The sequence below is a fragment of the Grus americana genome, chromosome 4 (genome assembly GCF_028858705.1).
Source record: "Grus americana isolate bGruAme1 chromosome 4, bGruAme1.mat, whole genome shotgun sequence".
NCBI lineage: Eukaryota > Metazoa > Chordata > Aves > Gruiformes > Gruidae > Grus > Grus americana.
In genome coordinates this window covers 58993958-59010662 of record NC_072855.1, presented here as the reverse complement: position 1 = coordinate 59010662, position 16705 = coordinate 58993958, and the positions used below count along the sequence as shown (strand labels likewise).

General features: G+C 46.4%; 2 protein-coding genes across 5 annotated transcripts; one reads left to right on the top strand and one right to left on the bottom strand.

Moving 5' to 3' along the window:
- Positions 1–85: 85 nt before the first annotated feature.
- HGSNAT (heparan-alpha-glucosaminide N-acetyltransferase) lies at positions 86–12838 on the bottom strand. Of its 3 annotated transcripts, none has more exons than XM_054823955.1 (17): positions 12581–12838; positions 12161–12300; positions 11530–11651; positions 10504–10573; positions 9774–9843; positions 8577–8683; positions 8026–8102; positions 7384–7414; positions 6332–6492; positions 5854–5969; positions 5030–5151; positions 4317–4443; positions 4082–4168; positions 2821–2898; positions 2640–2710; positions 2390–2502; positions 86–1372 (listed from the first exon to the last, which is right to left on the bottom strand). In XM_054823955.1, the coding sequence occupies exons 1-17, from the start codon at positions 12824–12826 to the stop codon at positions 1191–1193; spliced, it is 1920 nt and encodes a 639-aa protein (XP_054679930.1). In that variant the 5' UTR covers positions 12827–12838; the 3' UTR covers positions 86–1190. The 3 variants fall into 3 exon arrangements, with proteins under 3 accessions (XP_054679930.1, XP_054679931.1, XP_054679932.1); XM_054823956.1 differs by having other exon boundaries at positions 12232–12300; positions 12581–12639; XM_054823957.1 differs by lacking the exons at positions 12161–12300; positions 12581–12838 and adding an exon at positions 11950–12033.
- Positions 12839–12901: 63 nt separating this feature from the next.
- On the top strand, positions 12902–14987 carry POMK (protein O-mannose kinase). 2 transcript variants are annotated; one of them, XM_054823959.1, is made up of 2 exons: positions 12902–13495; positions 14101–14987. In XM_054823959.1, the coding sequence occupies exons 1-2, from the start codon at positions 13208–13210 to the stop codon at positions 14827–14829; spliced, it is 1017 nt and encodes a 338-aa protein (XP_054679934.1). In that variant the 5' UTR covers positions 12902–13207; the 3' UTR covers positions 14830–14987. The 2 variants fall into 2 exon arrangements, with proteins under 2 accessions (XP_054679934.1, XP_054679933.1); XM_054823958.1 differs by having other exon boundaries at positions 13054–13495; positions 14056–14987.
- The last annotated feature ends 1718 nt before the right edge of the window (positions 14988–16705 follow it).

The following is a 16705-nucleotide window of genomic DNA, read 5'->3' as shown; positions in this document are numbered from 1 at the left end:
TGTCCTATTTGTTTTGGTTTTTATTCCATAGCATTATACTGAGGTGCGCATCTTAGTTCTTCCTGTCTTTATACATACACAGAGAACATAGCAGGGTATTTCAGGCTTTTTATTAGCACTAGTTTGGAAATCACAGCACGAGTGAATTTCCTGAGTTTCCAAAAACTATTATCTTACATTGAATTGGTCTGCTATCTCTTCATTTTTGGCTGAATTGCACCTGGATGGCTGGTTTTCAGATTCAGGGCCCTTAGGAAAAATCCATTTATAAAGAGGATTGCTTTGATTGAACTTGGTGATCCAAGTGATTATACAAAGTCAATCGGAACTGGCCTTTCTGCACTCTTAGAGTGCAGCACGTGAAACTCGGACCTCATCCATGCTGGAGGTACATAACACAAAGGCCTGGAACACACACAGATGTGCTGCTACACTTGTAGCAGCAGCATGCCAATGAATAAGCCAATAGAAGAGCTCTTGGGCAGCAAACTTCAGCAGGATCCTAAATCTAAGGTTTTGATCCAAGACCAAATTGGAAGAACACAATGAAGAACGGTGAGTTGAGTCATGGCTTTCTGCAGCACGCTGCAACACAGAAGTGCCCCGGAGCTTTCCCAGGCACTGCACTGCCGACCCAAGTGCAGGGCTGAGGATGCTGCCAGTGCTCCCGAGTCCAAAAGATGGCCAAGTTAAACGTGTGCCAGTAGCTGGGGTGGCACAGGCATGTGGCAGGTGCCAAGGGTACACACAAACCCCAGACCACGTGAGTTAGGGGGTGCCTTGTCAGATGCAACGGCTGTTACCACAGTCCCATTCTGATAACCCCTTGCAGTTACCACCCTGATCCCTTGCAATTCCCTTTGTAAGCACCATCAGGCTGTCTTTGACTGCCCAGCTGTTGCAATATGTTCAGTTTTTCTATATGAAGGAGGGAGATCAGTAAAATATTTACAAAATACAGAAAACAGGAAGAGGGCAACTGCAGCAGAGTATTAATTTTTTGCTAAATAGGAAAATACTGTCCCTTAAGTCACATAAAATGCTTGAAGACAACTTCCATGGCACTGTAAACTTGAACTAGTATCCCTTTTTAGTAATACGGCCTAGCACAAGTGGCAGTATTTCAGGCTAATCCACCTTATGCACTTGCCCCATCAGAATCTAGGCCTGCTACACCTTGACCACCTCTATCAGATTTTCCAGAATATCCTTCTCCTGTAAAGTAAATACGATATTATGACCCAGAGAGTTGTTGCAGTGAGGTTTTGAGTCAGATGCTCTGCGTGGGATTGACTGTCTTGCATCTTCCACTTAAAAGGGAAATAGTTTTCAAACACTTCGTGTCCAATGTAGACCAGGATTGAGTTCATTCCTGAAAGTAAGCACAAGGTCATGCCATCTGAAAGAGCAGGTACGAGCTTGCTTCAGAGTGAGCAGGCAGAGGCATGAACAGCATGGCACCGAGACAACAACAGCTAATTGCAACAGCTAATGATGTTAGTTGCCCCAAAGATGCTACGCGTACATGTTTTCAAATACAGTCTGACAGGTTCCTCTCCCCCAAAACGTTTATTGAAAAGAAATGCAGACAACCTATATGCTAAATTGACAATACAACCAAATCAGTATCCTGTAATTTTATTGACAAGAATAGTCACAGCTATTGTCTTCAGGGTGGCTGAGTGCCAGCCTATTTGGTCAGATCTATTGCCTTTACAAACAAATGCTGACTGCCCTTCAAAGCGCTGGGATTTCTGGTAGGAGATATGATACCATGCTGTCACGCTACCCATCTTCCTGTCCAGACACCAGACACCAAAGCTGCTGAAAGCCTCTCTCTGCTGTGGGTTTGCATTCTGTACTCAGATGTTTGTCAAGAGCCCAGTGTGGTTAAAACCACAGTGGGACGCTTTGGGAGACAGGCTTATCTAAAAACACAGAGACAGAACCTACACAGCTCCCCAGGGGATTTTGTCTTCCACTTCTTCAGAAGTGGTATGACTCTGTTGACAGTCCTTTGAGTTTCCCATTAGGTTACCCAAGTCTCAGCAGTCCTTTCCAAAACCAACTATGAACCAGCTGCGGTATTTTGCTTGGTACTAGGCAGCTGCTCCCTTAACTCGAGACCAAACCAAGAACGGTCATTGGGCAATAGCAGCTTCCAACCCTCATTTAAAGACTTGACAGTCCCTCTCTCCTAAATACCTGGTCTTGACAGTCTCAATTCTACGCAAAGATTCAGCTTAAGGTAATCATCCTGGCATTCTTCAAGTTACCTCATTCTAAATCCCAGCTCTTAAAAGACAAGAGAAGTGCAGAAAACATAAAAGGATAGTATCAGTGCAGAAAGAATTGGAAGGAATAAGTTTCCTGCTGTGATTTTACTGACCTGGGTAGAAAAATGGAGCACCTGACCACAGTCTCTTGACGTCCACAAGGTAATATATCAGCAATAAGAGGATGAAGGCAAAGCAGCTCATGGTTGTCACATACGATATTGACCTACGCACATTTTCAGTAGAAAGATTATTTAGAGAATGATGTGATACAGACAGATCTCAATATAAGAAAGGTAAAACATTCTCCCAGGTAAAATACTACTTCAAGAAAACCATACTAGAAGTTGTATCTCTGCTTACCATAAGTTCTTGTTTATGGGAATAAACCCTTCTTCTTTGGAACATTTTGTCAAGATAGCAGAAATAATTCCCTGAAACAGAAAGTTGCTAAATTTTATATAACCACTGCAACATATTTCAGAAATACTGTTTGCATTGCATAAAAATGCCTATTGAAGAGCTATGTAACTGTCTGACTTACCATTACTATGCTCCATATGAAGAACCGACTCATAATTTGTTTGTGCTGGTCTTTGTAGAACAAGATAATTTTTCCTGCCTAATATAAAAAGAATACAAAAAATGAATCGATGCCCATAAATGTAACTACATTTCGAGAGTCAGATATATTTGCTACCTGTGCTAAGACAGAGAATACAAATACGATTTATATGAACTAAGTGGCTGAAAGGCTGAGAATGGGAACTCTTTGCAAAGAATGGACACAGATGGGGAAAGTATGTAAATACAACCCACTCAGCAACAGAGGTGCACCTTTTCTCCCTTCCCTACTATGTTAACACTGAGGAAGGAGACAAGCAACTTCGTTAGGTTAACACGACGTCACTCAAACTCCATCTCCCCCATGAAGGAACACCACCACATCGACTCCCCAGCCAACCCCAACAGCTTCTCTGCAGCACCACGTTGCACCCTGCTCGGAGCACACGTTCCTTTTCATGCACCACTAAGAAATGTGTCCTGACGACTCATTCCTCGGTGTCACACTTCTGTTCCAAGTTCTGCCCCACAGAAATTCCAAATCCATTTCTACCCACTGCTACATGTGGTAACATTGTTTTCCCAGCACAAGAATTTCAGTTTGGTTAACAGCTGCTGCACAGACAGAAAAGCCAGCAATATCTAACTAGAACTGCATCAGAAAGCCTTTTGATGTCCTATTTTAAACACCGTGGTGAGCTGCGAGCTTTAGATGTTGGTAACGCTAATGTGAACCACTGCCTCCCTCATGTCTGGCAAGGTGAGCACACCCATAGCACCTCTGCAAGACAGCTAACACTGCACGTCAAGCTGGAAAATTAGCAACGGGGAACATGTACAGCTGCGACCTTTAAAACCATATGTTTAAAATGAAGCTGTGAAGTCTATGCATCTCCTGGCCCTGTTTTCCAGCGTGCAGAGCCAGCCTACTCCCAGCATAAGCCCAACCTTAAAACAAGCAAAGAAAGTTTCCAGGTGGCTATTTTGCAAATTTCTTGTGTGCATCCCTTACAAAAACTGAGAAAAAGTCTTGGTTTATCTAATGCAAGCTACTGCCAGGTTAGATTCCACTTCTCTGACGCTCATCACCTTAGGCTAAGTCAGCCTGAAAGCACTGCTCTGGAAAAGGTTTTGTTAGAACCAGTCTCAGCCTTAAATAAAGAAATCAAGTTGCTTCCCCACTTCCAAGATTCCTTCAAATCTTCCCATTATAGCAAACAGCCAGAAAGAAAAAGAGGTACCTGCAGTCCCAGAAATGCCATAAAAATGGTATTTATGGTCCCCAGGATCCCTTCAGGATCATATGGCATCGTTGTTTGGTAAATCACCTTAGAGAGAAAGCAGTTGTTACAAGGCACCTGAGCAATCAATGCTCTTTCTCTTCCACCCCCCTGCATGGATCATTCCTAAGGCCCTCCTGACAGCTGTGTTCGGTGCTTGCCTGTGACTTCATGCTGCAAACCCAAAGCTACTTACACTTGAAGAGGGATGCTGATATATATGCTTTTCTCCAAGAAGCAAACGATCAATGTAGCCAGCCGCTCCTCCAGTGCAGTTGGGATAGTTTCCGAAGTCCCCAATGCCCCCGGGACCAAGATAGCCCCTAGGACAGAAGCAAACAGGTTATGGCACAAAGCGTTGGTACACTCCACCTGAAGAGTAGCGGGTCTGCTGACCCAGCACGCTAAATGCCCCATATTTTCCTTGGCCAGAGGCACACAGTGAAACACAGGTCCAGCTGGCTGGTGGCCACCCTGCTCTGATCATCACGATCCCACGAGCAGCTGGTCACAAGGGGACAGGCAGTATCAGGACCCTAAAGCAATGCTTCAGTTCAGCCCTGGCTGCCCAGTCGGCTGCTCCTCCTGCTCTACAGGTGCTGTCCCTTTAAAGGGGCAAAGAGAGAGACACGGATGACTTTGCAATGATATTGCTGAGCACAGAACTCAGGGAGATTTTAATCCTCTTCTTTAGATAGAAAGGGACAATGATGTCACCTTTATAACACCTGGTACTTCAGTACCAAAGTAAAGAAAGTTTTTTCACATGATGAATGCTTCCCTTAACCCCGCTGGCCTGAAAGCTCTCTTCTTCCTTCTTTCCCTATGGCTAATAAAATGTATTTTCTACTCAGTAGAAGAAAAACAATCTGAAGGCCCATCGAAAGTCGTCTGAGTGCAAAGTCTTACCTGGGACAACCTGGTACTGGTAACAAAAAAGTCAGGCAGAGCCAAATCACTTCTAACATCAGAATGAAAATCCACTGTGGCCAATAGGGGAGAATATCCTGCAGAGCAAGACATGGCATCTCCTGCATGAGATGGAGGGAGGGTGGTATTAGCTGGCAAGTAAAAACCATGCCCTTGGGGACATCCTGTACTTCTTGGCAGGCCGTACTTCCCCAGATACAAGAGGGAGCTGTTGCCATTACAAAACTGGGTTCTACCAATAGACCTTTCATCTTCACAAATGATTTCCAGACGCTTAGTTACTTGGGGGAAGGGGAGAAACAAACCAAAACAAAAGCCCGCAATGTTTTTTAGCTTGGAAAATGTCATAAGGAATTTTGATTCATGAGTAGAACAAAAGCCTTTTGGGAAAACAGACTCCAGAAAGGCCAAAAAGCAGTATTACTTTCCCCTGCTGTGAAAAATCACTGCCAAAATTAACCAGACAAAATGCAGGCCACAGGACTCAGCACAGAGATGCCTGTCCCTGGGCTCCCCTGGCAGTGGAAAGTCATCAAAAGTGCCTGGGAATGCCTGCTTCTAAGCACCATCTGAATGGATCAGCGAAATCCTCAAATACAGCAAAGCTAGATCTGATAAAATGCAGACTGGAACACTGAAGGGTGTATGTTCCCCAAAATTTTTACCAGGTCACACTGCATTACACGTCAGGTAAGATGCTACATGTTTTCTTATCATTTCTCATGTCGTCTTTGTGCCCAAACAACAGCAAAAGCTCCCAAACCCTACTCCAGTATCCTCTGTCATCTCCCCACATAACTCACCAAGGTCCCAGTCTCGGCCCCAGCTCTTGTAAAGAGGAGTTCGAGAGCAGCAACCACCAGGTAAGTGAATCCCAGCCTCTGGAGCACCCCAGGAATACGCAGATTATCCCAGGACACTGAAAAACATGCAAGCAATGTGGAAGAGGAGCAGACATGGGCTCTTTTGTAAATACGAAAGTTACCCTTCCCTTCCCCAGGGAGAGCTGGGACCCACTGCACCTGCAGGTACAAGGGACACCTCCACTCTGCCACCCCACTTTCAGTAAATGATAACCCTGGGAAAGTCACCACTGAGATGATGAACACAGGGGTCAAACAGAATTGCGTCAGTGCAGAACAGCACTCCAGAGCATACCATCAAACTGCCCACGTGCAACTGGTCAGGACAGCAAGGCTGACACTGTTTTCTCAGCAGCCCAGCCAAGGAGGCAGGAACAACAGTTGCAGAAGTAGAAGGAAGAGAGCAAGTTCCACTCACATGGTCCAAGGCAGTAATTGGGATTTACAACTATGATTCCCAGAATGATTAGTAGAAAACTCCTCCAGAGGATTTTCCCAAGCACCTTCTGCTTAGAACTTCCCCACCTCAGCATGGAGCTCAGTGACAACGATATTGATGTTCCCATGATGAACACAAACCTGGAGAACAGAGCAGATGGGAAATGGAGCTGACAGATGTCTCATCACACATGTGCACGACAGTAAACACTAAAGCTAACAGGGTAGCCTGCACTGGCCCAACAGAAACGCATCCATTGAGTGAAACTGGACAACTTTATTTCCTCTGATTGCTAGGAATTCCCAGACAACTGAGCTTGCACTATTGGACCTTTCCACCTCTTTCAGTAGTCAGTTGAGGCAATAAAGTTCAGGGAAGTGATTGCATTCTGGTCTTCTTGCAGTAATACATATGCCACCAAAGTACTCCATTACCCAACATTAAATTAGCATCTTCAGAGCAGTAAAACACAAGCTGCAAATCTATGATTCAAATTCAGAACTGAGCCGCTCCTCCCTCTAGATTAGGTTCACAGTCTAAGTCCAGCTCCCATCTCCAAGAGTAACCACAACCGGTGTGTATTTTAGAGAAGTGTGCTAGGAGCAGATGGGATAATTGCTTCCCCACAAGACCATTCTCTGATTATAGAGAGATTAGCTTAATTCAAAATTCCCTTGGCTATTTTATCTCTGGATACACATCAGTCCAGCTCTGAATCTTGCCAGACTGTAGCATGACAAGAAGCTCCTCAGGGATACTGCACTTCCACAGGCAGGGTAACCCTGGGCCTCCCACTGACGTTGTGGGGGGCGAGGAAGGAGGATGTGGGGCAGCCAAAAGCACTCAGCTCTTCTACTGGTTCATAAGGATGATGCCGTTATCTGGAGGGGCAGATTCATATCAACTGTTTAACACAAATTCACCCTTCCAAATACATTTCCACATGGAGGCAAGGTGCACACAACGTTCTCCTTGCAATTCTTAACATAAAGAATCATTTGACACAAGAACTATTCTTCAGGAAGACTTACCATGGAAACACCAGATCTGCCACCGTTAATCCTACAGAGAAATACGAAGGAACACATTATTTACCTGGAACCCTCCCTAAATTTTAACAATGTGATTGTTGAGTTTCCAGAGGAATTGCAGGCTGCTGCAATTATTCGATGCCCCAAAATCTAAACCACGTTATAAACAAAACATACAAAGAGCTAATCATCTTGCTTCACTGCTTTCACCGTTCTCTAAAAATAGCATCAGAACTGATTGCTGTGTCTTGGGAAAGATCTCAGGGATGGGATCCTTGCTGTTCTCCACTAGGGGAGCACCATGCCTGACCCCTTCCCCACCAGCTTGCCAGTCAAGGCATTACATTTTATACATCAGCTGGACTGTGGTCATTAAACAGTACATTAAAGATATGAACTTGTGTCAAAAATGTAAAGGTTACACAGAGGTTGTGATCTGAAACCACCCCGTGACTGTGTGACAAGCAGGACTATACGCTGCTTTGTCCATTAACGTAACAGGCCAAATACCCTCCTGAGGCAAACTGGCACAGCGTCCCAGCCTTCAGCTGAGCAACAGCTTGCTGCAGCAGCTGCAGTGCTAACCATATCTAGATACTGCTACAGTTAAAACCCAGATTAACTGTCTCAATTGCACTTTACCATTCCAACTCTCATGTTTGAAGAACCAGTATTTTCCTCCTCCATAGTTAACGAACACCATAATTATAAGAGAGAGCCTAAAAAGACAACAACAAAAACACACACAAAGTATCACATGTCAATGAAATACATATATATGAACACACGGTTAATGTTTACCCCCATTAAAACATTTCTAACTGTGAGATCTGGTTTATTTTATTTTTTTTAAGCAAGATTATGTACAAGGTTTCCAGCTTTGCCAAGCAGGAAGCAGTGTTTCAAAGATCATGGGTGGCGGTGAATCAAAGTAAGCTCCTTCACATAGCGTTTTCGCACTGAACATATGTTGTACTTTTCCACCCTCTGCCACAACTTTAATGTTTCCTCAAACTAGATCAATTGCAAAGTGTTTTGGAAAATCCAAGAATTAAAACCTTGATTATCTTCCAAGTAAAACAGACCCCCTTGAACCGTCCATCTGCTATATATTTCGATACACCATCAAACCGCTATTGGAAAAATCTGATTCCCCTTGGAAGAGTTGCTTTTGAGCAAGGTCTTATGCTCACCCTCGGAATGTGTCCAGGGAACGCAGCCGCTGCCGAGAGGCTGTGCCCCACAAACGTGGGGTGGGACCACTGCTAGCAGAGTCTGTTGTGTTCGGAGACCCGAGCTCCTTTGGGAACAAACCAGACACATGAAGGGCAAGTCAGCAGCTGCAGCAGCTGCCTAGGGAACAGAGGTCAGTAAACTGCAAACTTCCACATACTGTGTTTGTATTTGTTCTCCCCATCTTCCTCTTCCTTTTGTTCCCCCACTTGCTACTTCTAACCTCTTCATGGCTCTACCATATTGCAATAATATTTGCAGATGCTCCATACTCCACCTTTGACCAGGGTGGAAACAACAATGCAGTGAAAAGAGCCTGTGCTTGAGACGTGAGAGCTGAGTCCAGTCCAAATCAGCCACAGACTTGCCGTCACTGGGAGTGCTGCGTTACAACAGAGCTGAGCAGATCCAGTTGCTGACTCTCAAGCAGGATCCGTCCCATCGCATCCCATGGGCACTTGTCTGACACTACAGACTGTTTAGCGAGCTAAACCAGCAGAAAATTAATCCTTTTAAACGCGGGAGTGGCTTCTTTCCAATTGAGTTCCCTAAATCACTCTGATCAGCCCCAGTGACAGCATAAAGAAGCAGACATCACTGTTAACACAGCTATGGCAATGAACAACTACAAGAATTGCTGCAGAGCTCTGCTCCCAAGTCTTTTGAATCTAGACAGGTTTGGACCTCCTAGATGTGAAGCCCAGTCTGTGATGATCTATCTATATTCTAGTACAAAACACAGCTCACACAGAAATGCCAGCTCTAGGGCTGCCAGAGAAATCTTAAGCGTAGATCCTGCTAAAATTCCTACTGTACTGCAAGCAGACATGAAGGCTGGCATTTCTTCCCTTCCTTTACGTTGTCTATGTCAGACGGAGACAGTGTTTTCACCGACACGTTTGCTTCAAGGGAAGTAAAGAGGGCACAAAGCCGTATGTTCAAGACTTGCAAGAGCTCTACTGGGAATCCACTAAACTTCCATGGAAACCCAGTCTAGCACTCTCCATTGACATACAATTGCCTGTCTGACATCGAATCAAGATTTGCCAAGGGGAACATGCACAAGGGAAAGATGATTAGTAATAAACATGTCCCGAGGTGTCTGGATAGTGCGTGCTCCTCAGAGAAGAAAACACTACAGAATGCGAGTTACTCACGGAATTAATCAGACGATCAGTTTCTCTGGGGTTCAGTTTCTTGTAAACCCAGTTTCTGACTGGATCAATTCTGAAAATTAGTAACAGTTTGAAACACAAAACAAACCAAGAAGTACTTTATAGCCAATTTCATCTTAATATCAACTACTTAGTGACTGTCCCAACTTTTGATTTATGCTGCTATTTCTGTTTTTCCCAGCTCACATATGTACTACTGAGATTCAGCCAGTACCTGGGACCCCAGTTAAGTCCAGCTATGTAATTACACTGCTACAAGCTCAGGTTGGGGGGCTTTATCCTTGGGTTGTTTACAGGCAGGGATGACTCACGACATTCAGTTACACAGGATGGATGGCTGCAGATGCTACACATGCTTATGTCCCACTGACTTGTACTGCCGATCCAGGGCTAGACCCCAGAACGAGTCAGGGAAGGGTGACACAGGGTGTGCGCCAGCTTACGGCGCACATCAGCTGCTCTGCAGTAACTGCTCTACACACAAGCTAACAAGGCTGCAAGGTATCCCTCAAGGGAAACTGTATCATGCTCTATTTATTATCATATGGACAGCTACCACGGCTTAACTTGTACATGGCAACCTGATAACAGGATCTGATCTGCAAGCAGGACTACAGTGGGACTCTGAAGCACTACCACACTGCGACACGTGTTTTTAAAACTGGTGGCCCCTCTTCACATGCGAGGAGGTGTTATAATACCATTCACTTACTTCATGAAAAGGTGCCCAACAATCAGGATAGCAAGGATCCCCATGTAAACCAGGAAAGCAAAGAGAATAGCTACATGAAAGAGAGAAGAACACAACTCTATAAATGATCTAACAAAACCATTCAGCAGCCTAGGCTTGGCCATGCATGACACAAACATGACAAAAAGCCTGACCCACCATTCATCACACCACCTTCTCCATGCAATACATATCCCCAGCCTGAGTCCCAGAGAGAAAAAAACAACAAAACCCCAAAATAATCCAGAACAAAAGCAGGCTAGTTTCAAAGTGCAGCTCAGTGACTGCACATCTTGGCAGCAAAAAGGCAAAATAAAACTGCACTGCATCACAAGGCAATGGTGAGAAAAGAGTCGATGTGCCATACGTTCTGAAGAAGAAACTAGAGATTTAGAAACAGCCTCCACATGAAGAGGACAGGGGAGAGGGTAATACACCAAGTTTGCAAGCATGGAGAATTTTTCTCTACAGCTGGAAAACTGGAAGGACTGAAGAATAACCTAATGTAAAGGAAAAGAATGAAAGAAACGTAGACAAGAGTTTCAAACAACCCTGGAAAAGAACAAAAAAGCAACATGTGAGGTTTAAAATCAAAAGTGCAACAACAAACAAAAATCCAAATACTGTATGAACTGCTTCCCATTTTGTGAGAGAAGCAAGACAGAGGGAAGAAGAGGGAGATTCTGTGTACATACATAAACATGCAGGGAAACAGGAACCAACTAAGGAAATGTCTCACTCTGGACACATACCTACTGATTTTTCTGGGCTTATCCCTGCTGCAAAAATGTGGTCATACAGTATGTCACATGAAGAGGCCTGATCCTGGTCAGGGCCTCAAGACAGGTGTGTACAACATAAGGAGGTAAGGTGCTGAGAGAGAAGAGGAGCAAGCCCAGGGACATATCTTCAGTGCAGCATGAGTGGCTGTACAGGCTTTTTAGAAGTTGGTTTTGCTGGGAGACATGCAAGTTGTAGAATGAAAGGGGAAAACAGAGCATTACGTACGGAGGTAGCTGTTGATAGGGCCTTCGTTGATGACTAGGTCACAAGAAACAGTTTTGGTGCTTGAACTTAGGGTCTTTACCACAAGGGAATAATTGCCAAACTCTCCAAAATGATACTGAATCCTGCAAAGGATAAAGAAAATGAAACTCGCTAAGCCATCACCACTACGTGCAGGTTCCACAGCAACATTTGGGGGGCTGTAAGCCTGAATACATGCGGGAGAGGTAGGCTGAAAACTTCACCTAACAGCGTGATCTAGCAAGGAGCTGCCTGGCTCTGCCTTTGCCAAGCATTACTCTCCCCTAGCCTAACACAAATGCTTTACCACACTTGCACTGCCTCCTACATCACGTGTCTTCTCAAACCACTGCCTCTCTGCAAGAGAAACCAGGTGCTTGCAAATGCTGGCTCAAGGCGTACCATTTTGGGTCCTGCTTGTGCCGAGATCCTTTCGGCACAATTACAACGTACTCCACAATGACAGCAGTAGGGGGAAGACTGAACTCTAGGTCTAAACAGTCAGGAAAAAGGAAGTGATGAGCCGGCAATAAATAGATGCACGGCTTCAAGAAAAAAAACCCAAAATATAGGATAGAGCTATCCAGGTGTTCCCTGGGGCTGGGCCACGTACTTGCAGAGCTCTCTGTCACCCACAGAGCTGTTGAGCAGCAGTGTGAGTGGATGCTGGGTATCGACCATTACCGCTGCCGTGCCCGGTTTTCTCAGGCTCCCGTTGCTCGGTGGGATGAACGCCAGGAACTGATACAAGCACTGTGGAAGAAGAGGGTGAAGGGAGCTCATTAGTGCCATAGGAGAGTGACCGGGGGTCCTGCTCTGCATAGCGGCGAAGGAAAAGGCAAGGGAAGATGCCCAGGGGCTGGAGCAGCGCCCGCTGCAGGGCTGTCCGGCGTGGCGCTCAAAAGCAAAACCGAAGCGAAGCCACGGGGAGACGCCGGAAAAGCTCAGCAGCCCCGCCGGAGGCCGGGCTGTCAAAAGCGGAGGCCGGGGGGTGACACGGAGGTACAAGCCCTCCGCGGCTCCCTCCGCTCACCTGGTGGCAGGCGCCGGACAGGGCGGCGAGGCGGAGGTCCTGCGCGGGCAGCTCGTTGCAGACGAGCAGCAGGGCCTGGTCCATCCGCCCTGGGGGGCGCCGCTCCGCCTCCCCCGCCCCGCCGCGGGGCCCAGGCCCGCTCCTCTCCGGCGGGCCCTCTCCGTGCGGCTGCGTGAGGCCGGGCGCCATCAGCAGGGCACCCAGCGCCGCCGCTGCCGCCGCTACCAGCCCCGCCGCCGCCGCCATGTCGCTGCGCTCCGCCCCGGGGCGGCGCCGCCGCCGCCACCGCCGCCCTGCGCGGCCGCAGCAGGGCCGGCAAGCGCCGTCTGTCCTTCCCTTCCTCCCCCGTGCCTGCTGTTTTCCGGCGTCAAGCGTCCCTAGCCGGGGCGGCCGGCAGCCGGGGCCCTCCTGTTTAGAAAAGCAGGAGGATGAACAGGGAGGTGAGCGTCGAGCTTGAAACCGCTTTTAGCATATACCGCTGCCACGCGTGGCCTTTCTCGTAGGCTGCAGTGTCTGCAAGGCAGCTGTGCAGCCTGCAATGAAAAAGCCCCACCGACGTTCGTCCCTGGGCTGGGAAGAGGGTTCTGCTTAGGCTCTGCTTTCGTGGATAATGCAGAAGGCACGGCCATGGAAAAGAAACCACACTTTGTGAGGAGGGAATTCCCTCCCAGGGAGGTGTCCTCCATCTCGTTGGCATTACTGCTTGCTGCTGTCCTGCTCCTTAATACCCTTCTCTACCTGTACCTCAACAAGTTTTACGTCTCTTCGGGACGTGCTGAAATGGACTCCAGTCTCTGCTCTTTCGGGTACTTCAAATTGGGAGCTGTGAAGAATTGTTCCCCATGGCTCTCCTGCGAAGCCATAAATAGGGAAGTCAGGAAACTCAAGTGTGTTGGTGAAGGCGCTGTGAAAAAGGTGAGTTTGGTTTTCCTTTCTTCTGCCCTGTGGATAAAGACCTTTCACTGTTTGCTGGCTAATTAATACTCACACCATATAATTATCCTCGCAGCAGCTAATTACTGTAGACATCCAGGGGCATGTGGCTGCTGATAAGGTGGAACAATAATATGGCTGCTGATAAGGTGAAAAGGTAGGAGAGCACGACCGCAGCCCTGGGCCACCCCCCTGACACCGAATGACATTCAGCTACACAAGCAAAATCACAGAGATCAGTGGAGCACTTGTGGAGCATGGTACAGTTGTGGCAGAGTAAGACTGGCTGGCTGGGTGGTATGAAGTAATTTAATTCATCTGCATTGCCCATTCCAAAGAAAACTTAGGAAATCGTGAAGTAATTATGATGTTGGTAGAGGCTTGCTGTGACAGGTACATGGCCCTACCTAAAGGCTTGACTCTGCTGGGTGACCGTAATTTGCAGTTGTGACTAAGCAGTCACGTGGACGTCAGCAGCAGCTGGTAGCAGTCAGTGGAAGAAGGGTCTCCACGTGTCTTATGTGTCTCTTGTGTGTTCTCAGGCCTTCCTTTCCGAGTGGAAGGAAAACAAAGTGGTCCTTTCACAGCTCACCAACTCAGAGATGAAGGAGGACTTTCTCCATGGTCTGAAGATGCTGAAAGCACTTCAAAGCAAGCATGTCGTCCGCCTGCTTGGCTACTGTGAGCAGCAGTTCACAATCCTCACCGAGTACCATCCTCTGGGCTCCCTGAGGGGCCTGAATGAAACTCTCCATATCCCCAAGTACAAAGGCATGAACACCTGGCATCGCAGGTTGATGCTTGCTATAGACTATGTCAGCGTCATTCGGTACCTGCACAGCAGCCCTCTGGGCACCTTAGTCATGTGTGACTCGAATGACCTGGACAAGGTCCTCTCTCAGTATCTCCTAACAAGTGACTTTCATGTCCTGGTGAATGATTTGGACGCTTTGCCTCTTGTGAACAGGAGTGCCGGCAGGCTGGTGAAGTGCGGTCATCGGGAGCTCCGGGGGGAGTTTGTAGCTCCTGAGCAGCGTTGGCCCTATGGAGAAGAGGTGCCGTTTGAGGACGACCTCATGCCCCCCTATGATGAGAAGACAGACATCTGGAAAATCCCAGATGTCTCCAATTTTTTCTTGGGCCACGTTGAAGGAAGTGACATTGTGCGACTGCACTTGTTTGACATCCATGCAGCATGTAAGAAGAAAGACCCGGCTGAAAGGCCTTCTGCCCAAGAGGTCTTGGACACCTACAGGAAAGTTTTAACTCTGCTTATTCGGGAGGCGGCCATGCCTGGTACTAGGGAAATGTTATAGGGAATCATGAGACAAACAACACATTGAAGTTGATGTCCTTTCTATTTATTTAGCTTGCCTGAAGGGCAAAATCTCTGTCCCCAAAACTGAGAAGAAAAGAACAACTGAGCTTGTACTTTTTGATTAAAAAATAAAATAAAAATCCACCCGATGCTGGAGCTGTATGAGCTTCCTATTGGCGTGTTTAATCTATCATTGGAAGAGGAGGGAAAGAAATGAAGTTGTGTGGGGGGAAATTTGTTCCATAAGAAATGATAAATTTTATTTTGCAACATTTGCACAAAAATTTTTAAAAAATTACAGAAAAAGAGTTAAAAAAATACTGGTCCACTTAAACTGATTGGCAGAGGACTGGAGAGCAGAGACCATGACATGCCCCCACAAGCTTTCTGCTGATCCCTGTGGCTTTGGCCCAGGTCTTGTCCACAAAGCCCTCACCCACTTCCTCATGGAGTAAAAGCAGTAGTCACTCAGAAAGGAGTACCCCAGTTCACGTCAGGTTTTGGTGAACCCTGATGCTAGAGCCCCAACAGCAGTCTCTCCCTCCTGGATGGAGAATAGGTTGTTTTAGGAGCTCTACAGCCATTGCTTTGTGGGCCCCGTGTCCCACACCAGCAAGCATGTGGCCACTTTGTAAGCAAGCAGATGATGCAGATCCCCAAGAGACTGCTTGCAGACATGTGCTCTTGGTTTTCAAGCCTTTGCCCCGTGGTATGCTCACGTGGGCTCTTTGGAGATGAAGCTGTAAAACAGGAGGCTCTTGCTCTTTCTTAATCCACAGAAATCCTGAGTGTTTTGGAAAAGAGCTGAGGCATATCTTTTCTTCATTCACTTATCCTTGCTGAGTGTCATGACTTGATGGAAGGGGGGAGAACAAGGAACTGAAAGAAAATGTGACTTACCTCCACAGCAATGAGCTTTGGAAAATAAAAGCCCTATATTCAGAGCATACAACTCTATTGGGTCTGAATTCAAAGGCCACTAAGCATAAAGAAAGGCTACTTTTTTGTTCAGTGTGTTTAGGAGAAGGCTTTTGGTACCTACATGGATGTTGCAGACTGGCACTAACAGCTGGAGAGGAAGAATAATGATGCCTTAAGCCAGCAGTAGGCTCTGTTTGATGGGGTTGCGATGTTTCTCAGTAAAAACACAGGAATAGTATGAATGAGACACATGGACTCTACCATTACGCACCTGAGGACTTTCTGTTCTCAGACTAGGTCTTTGAAAGACCTAAGGGCCTGAGACAAATTTCATATTTTGACTTGAGAGGTGATTTGTAAGCAGAGTAGTACACGGTCCTTTCTCCTGAAAAGTTTGGTTCTGTTCTTTGCTGTGCTGATGATATTCCTCTTCTAAACAAGCTGTGTTATGACTGCACTGAGAACATGCAGTCAGTTTGTATACATAATGTTCAAACACAAGTGTGTTCTATTGCTACCAAAATTTGACTATAAACAGGAAAACTTTCCTGCAAATGACTAAATTCATACCTGGTTTCATACAATGCCAGCAGGAGCCCTTTAAAGGCTGCTCATTATGGCTTTCCTTTCCCTCTGGGCAGTCTATTTTCTTAAATTGTCTGATTTTTGCTATTTTTCATTTGTGCAGTCCTTCCTGGCAGCTTTCCTGCTTTCCAGGTTGTCAGGAAGCGAAGCTCAGAAGTCAGGGTCTCTCTCCAAAAGAGAACAATGATTTTAGATGCTTCATGTTTGTTTTGGACTTTGACTCAAAACACCTTAAAGAAGCCTGGGCAAAAAGAATGCTCTCTTTGTTGTAATTGCATCATCCAGCCCATGAACTCTTGAGTTGTTATTATTACGGTTAGAGTTCTACAGTTCCAGCATGACTGCAGGATGTGCAAGTCGGAAAAGCA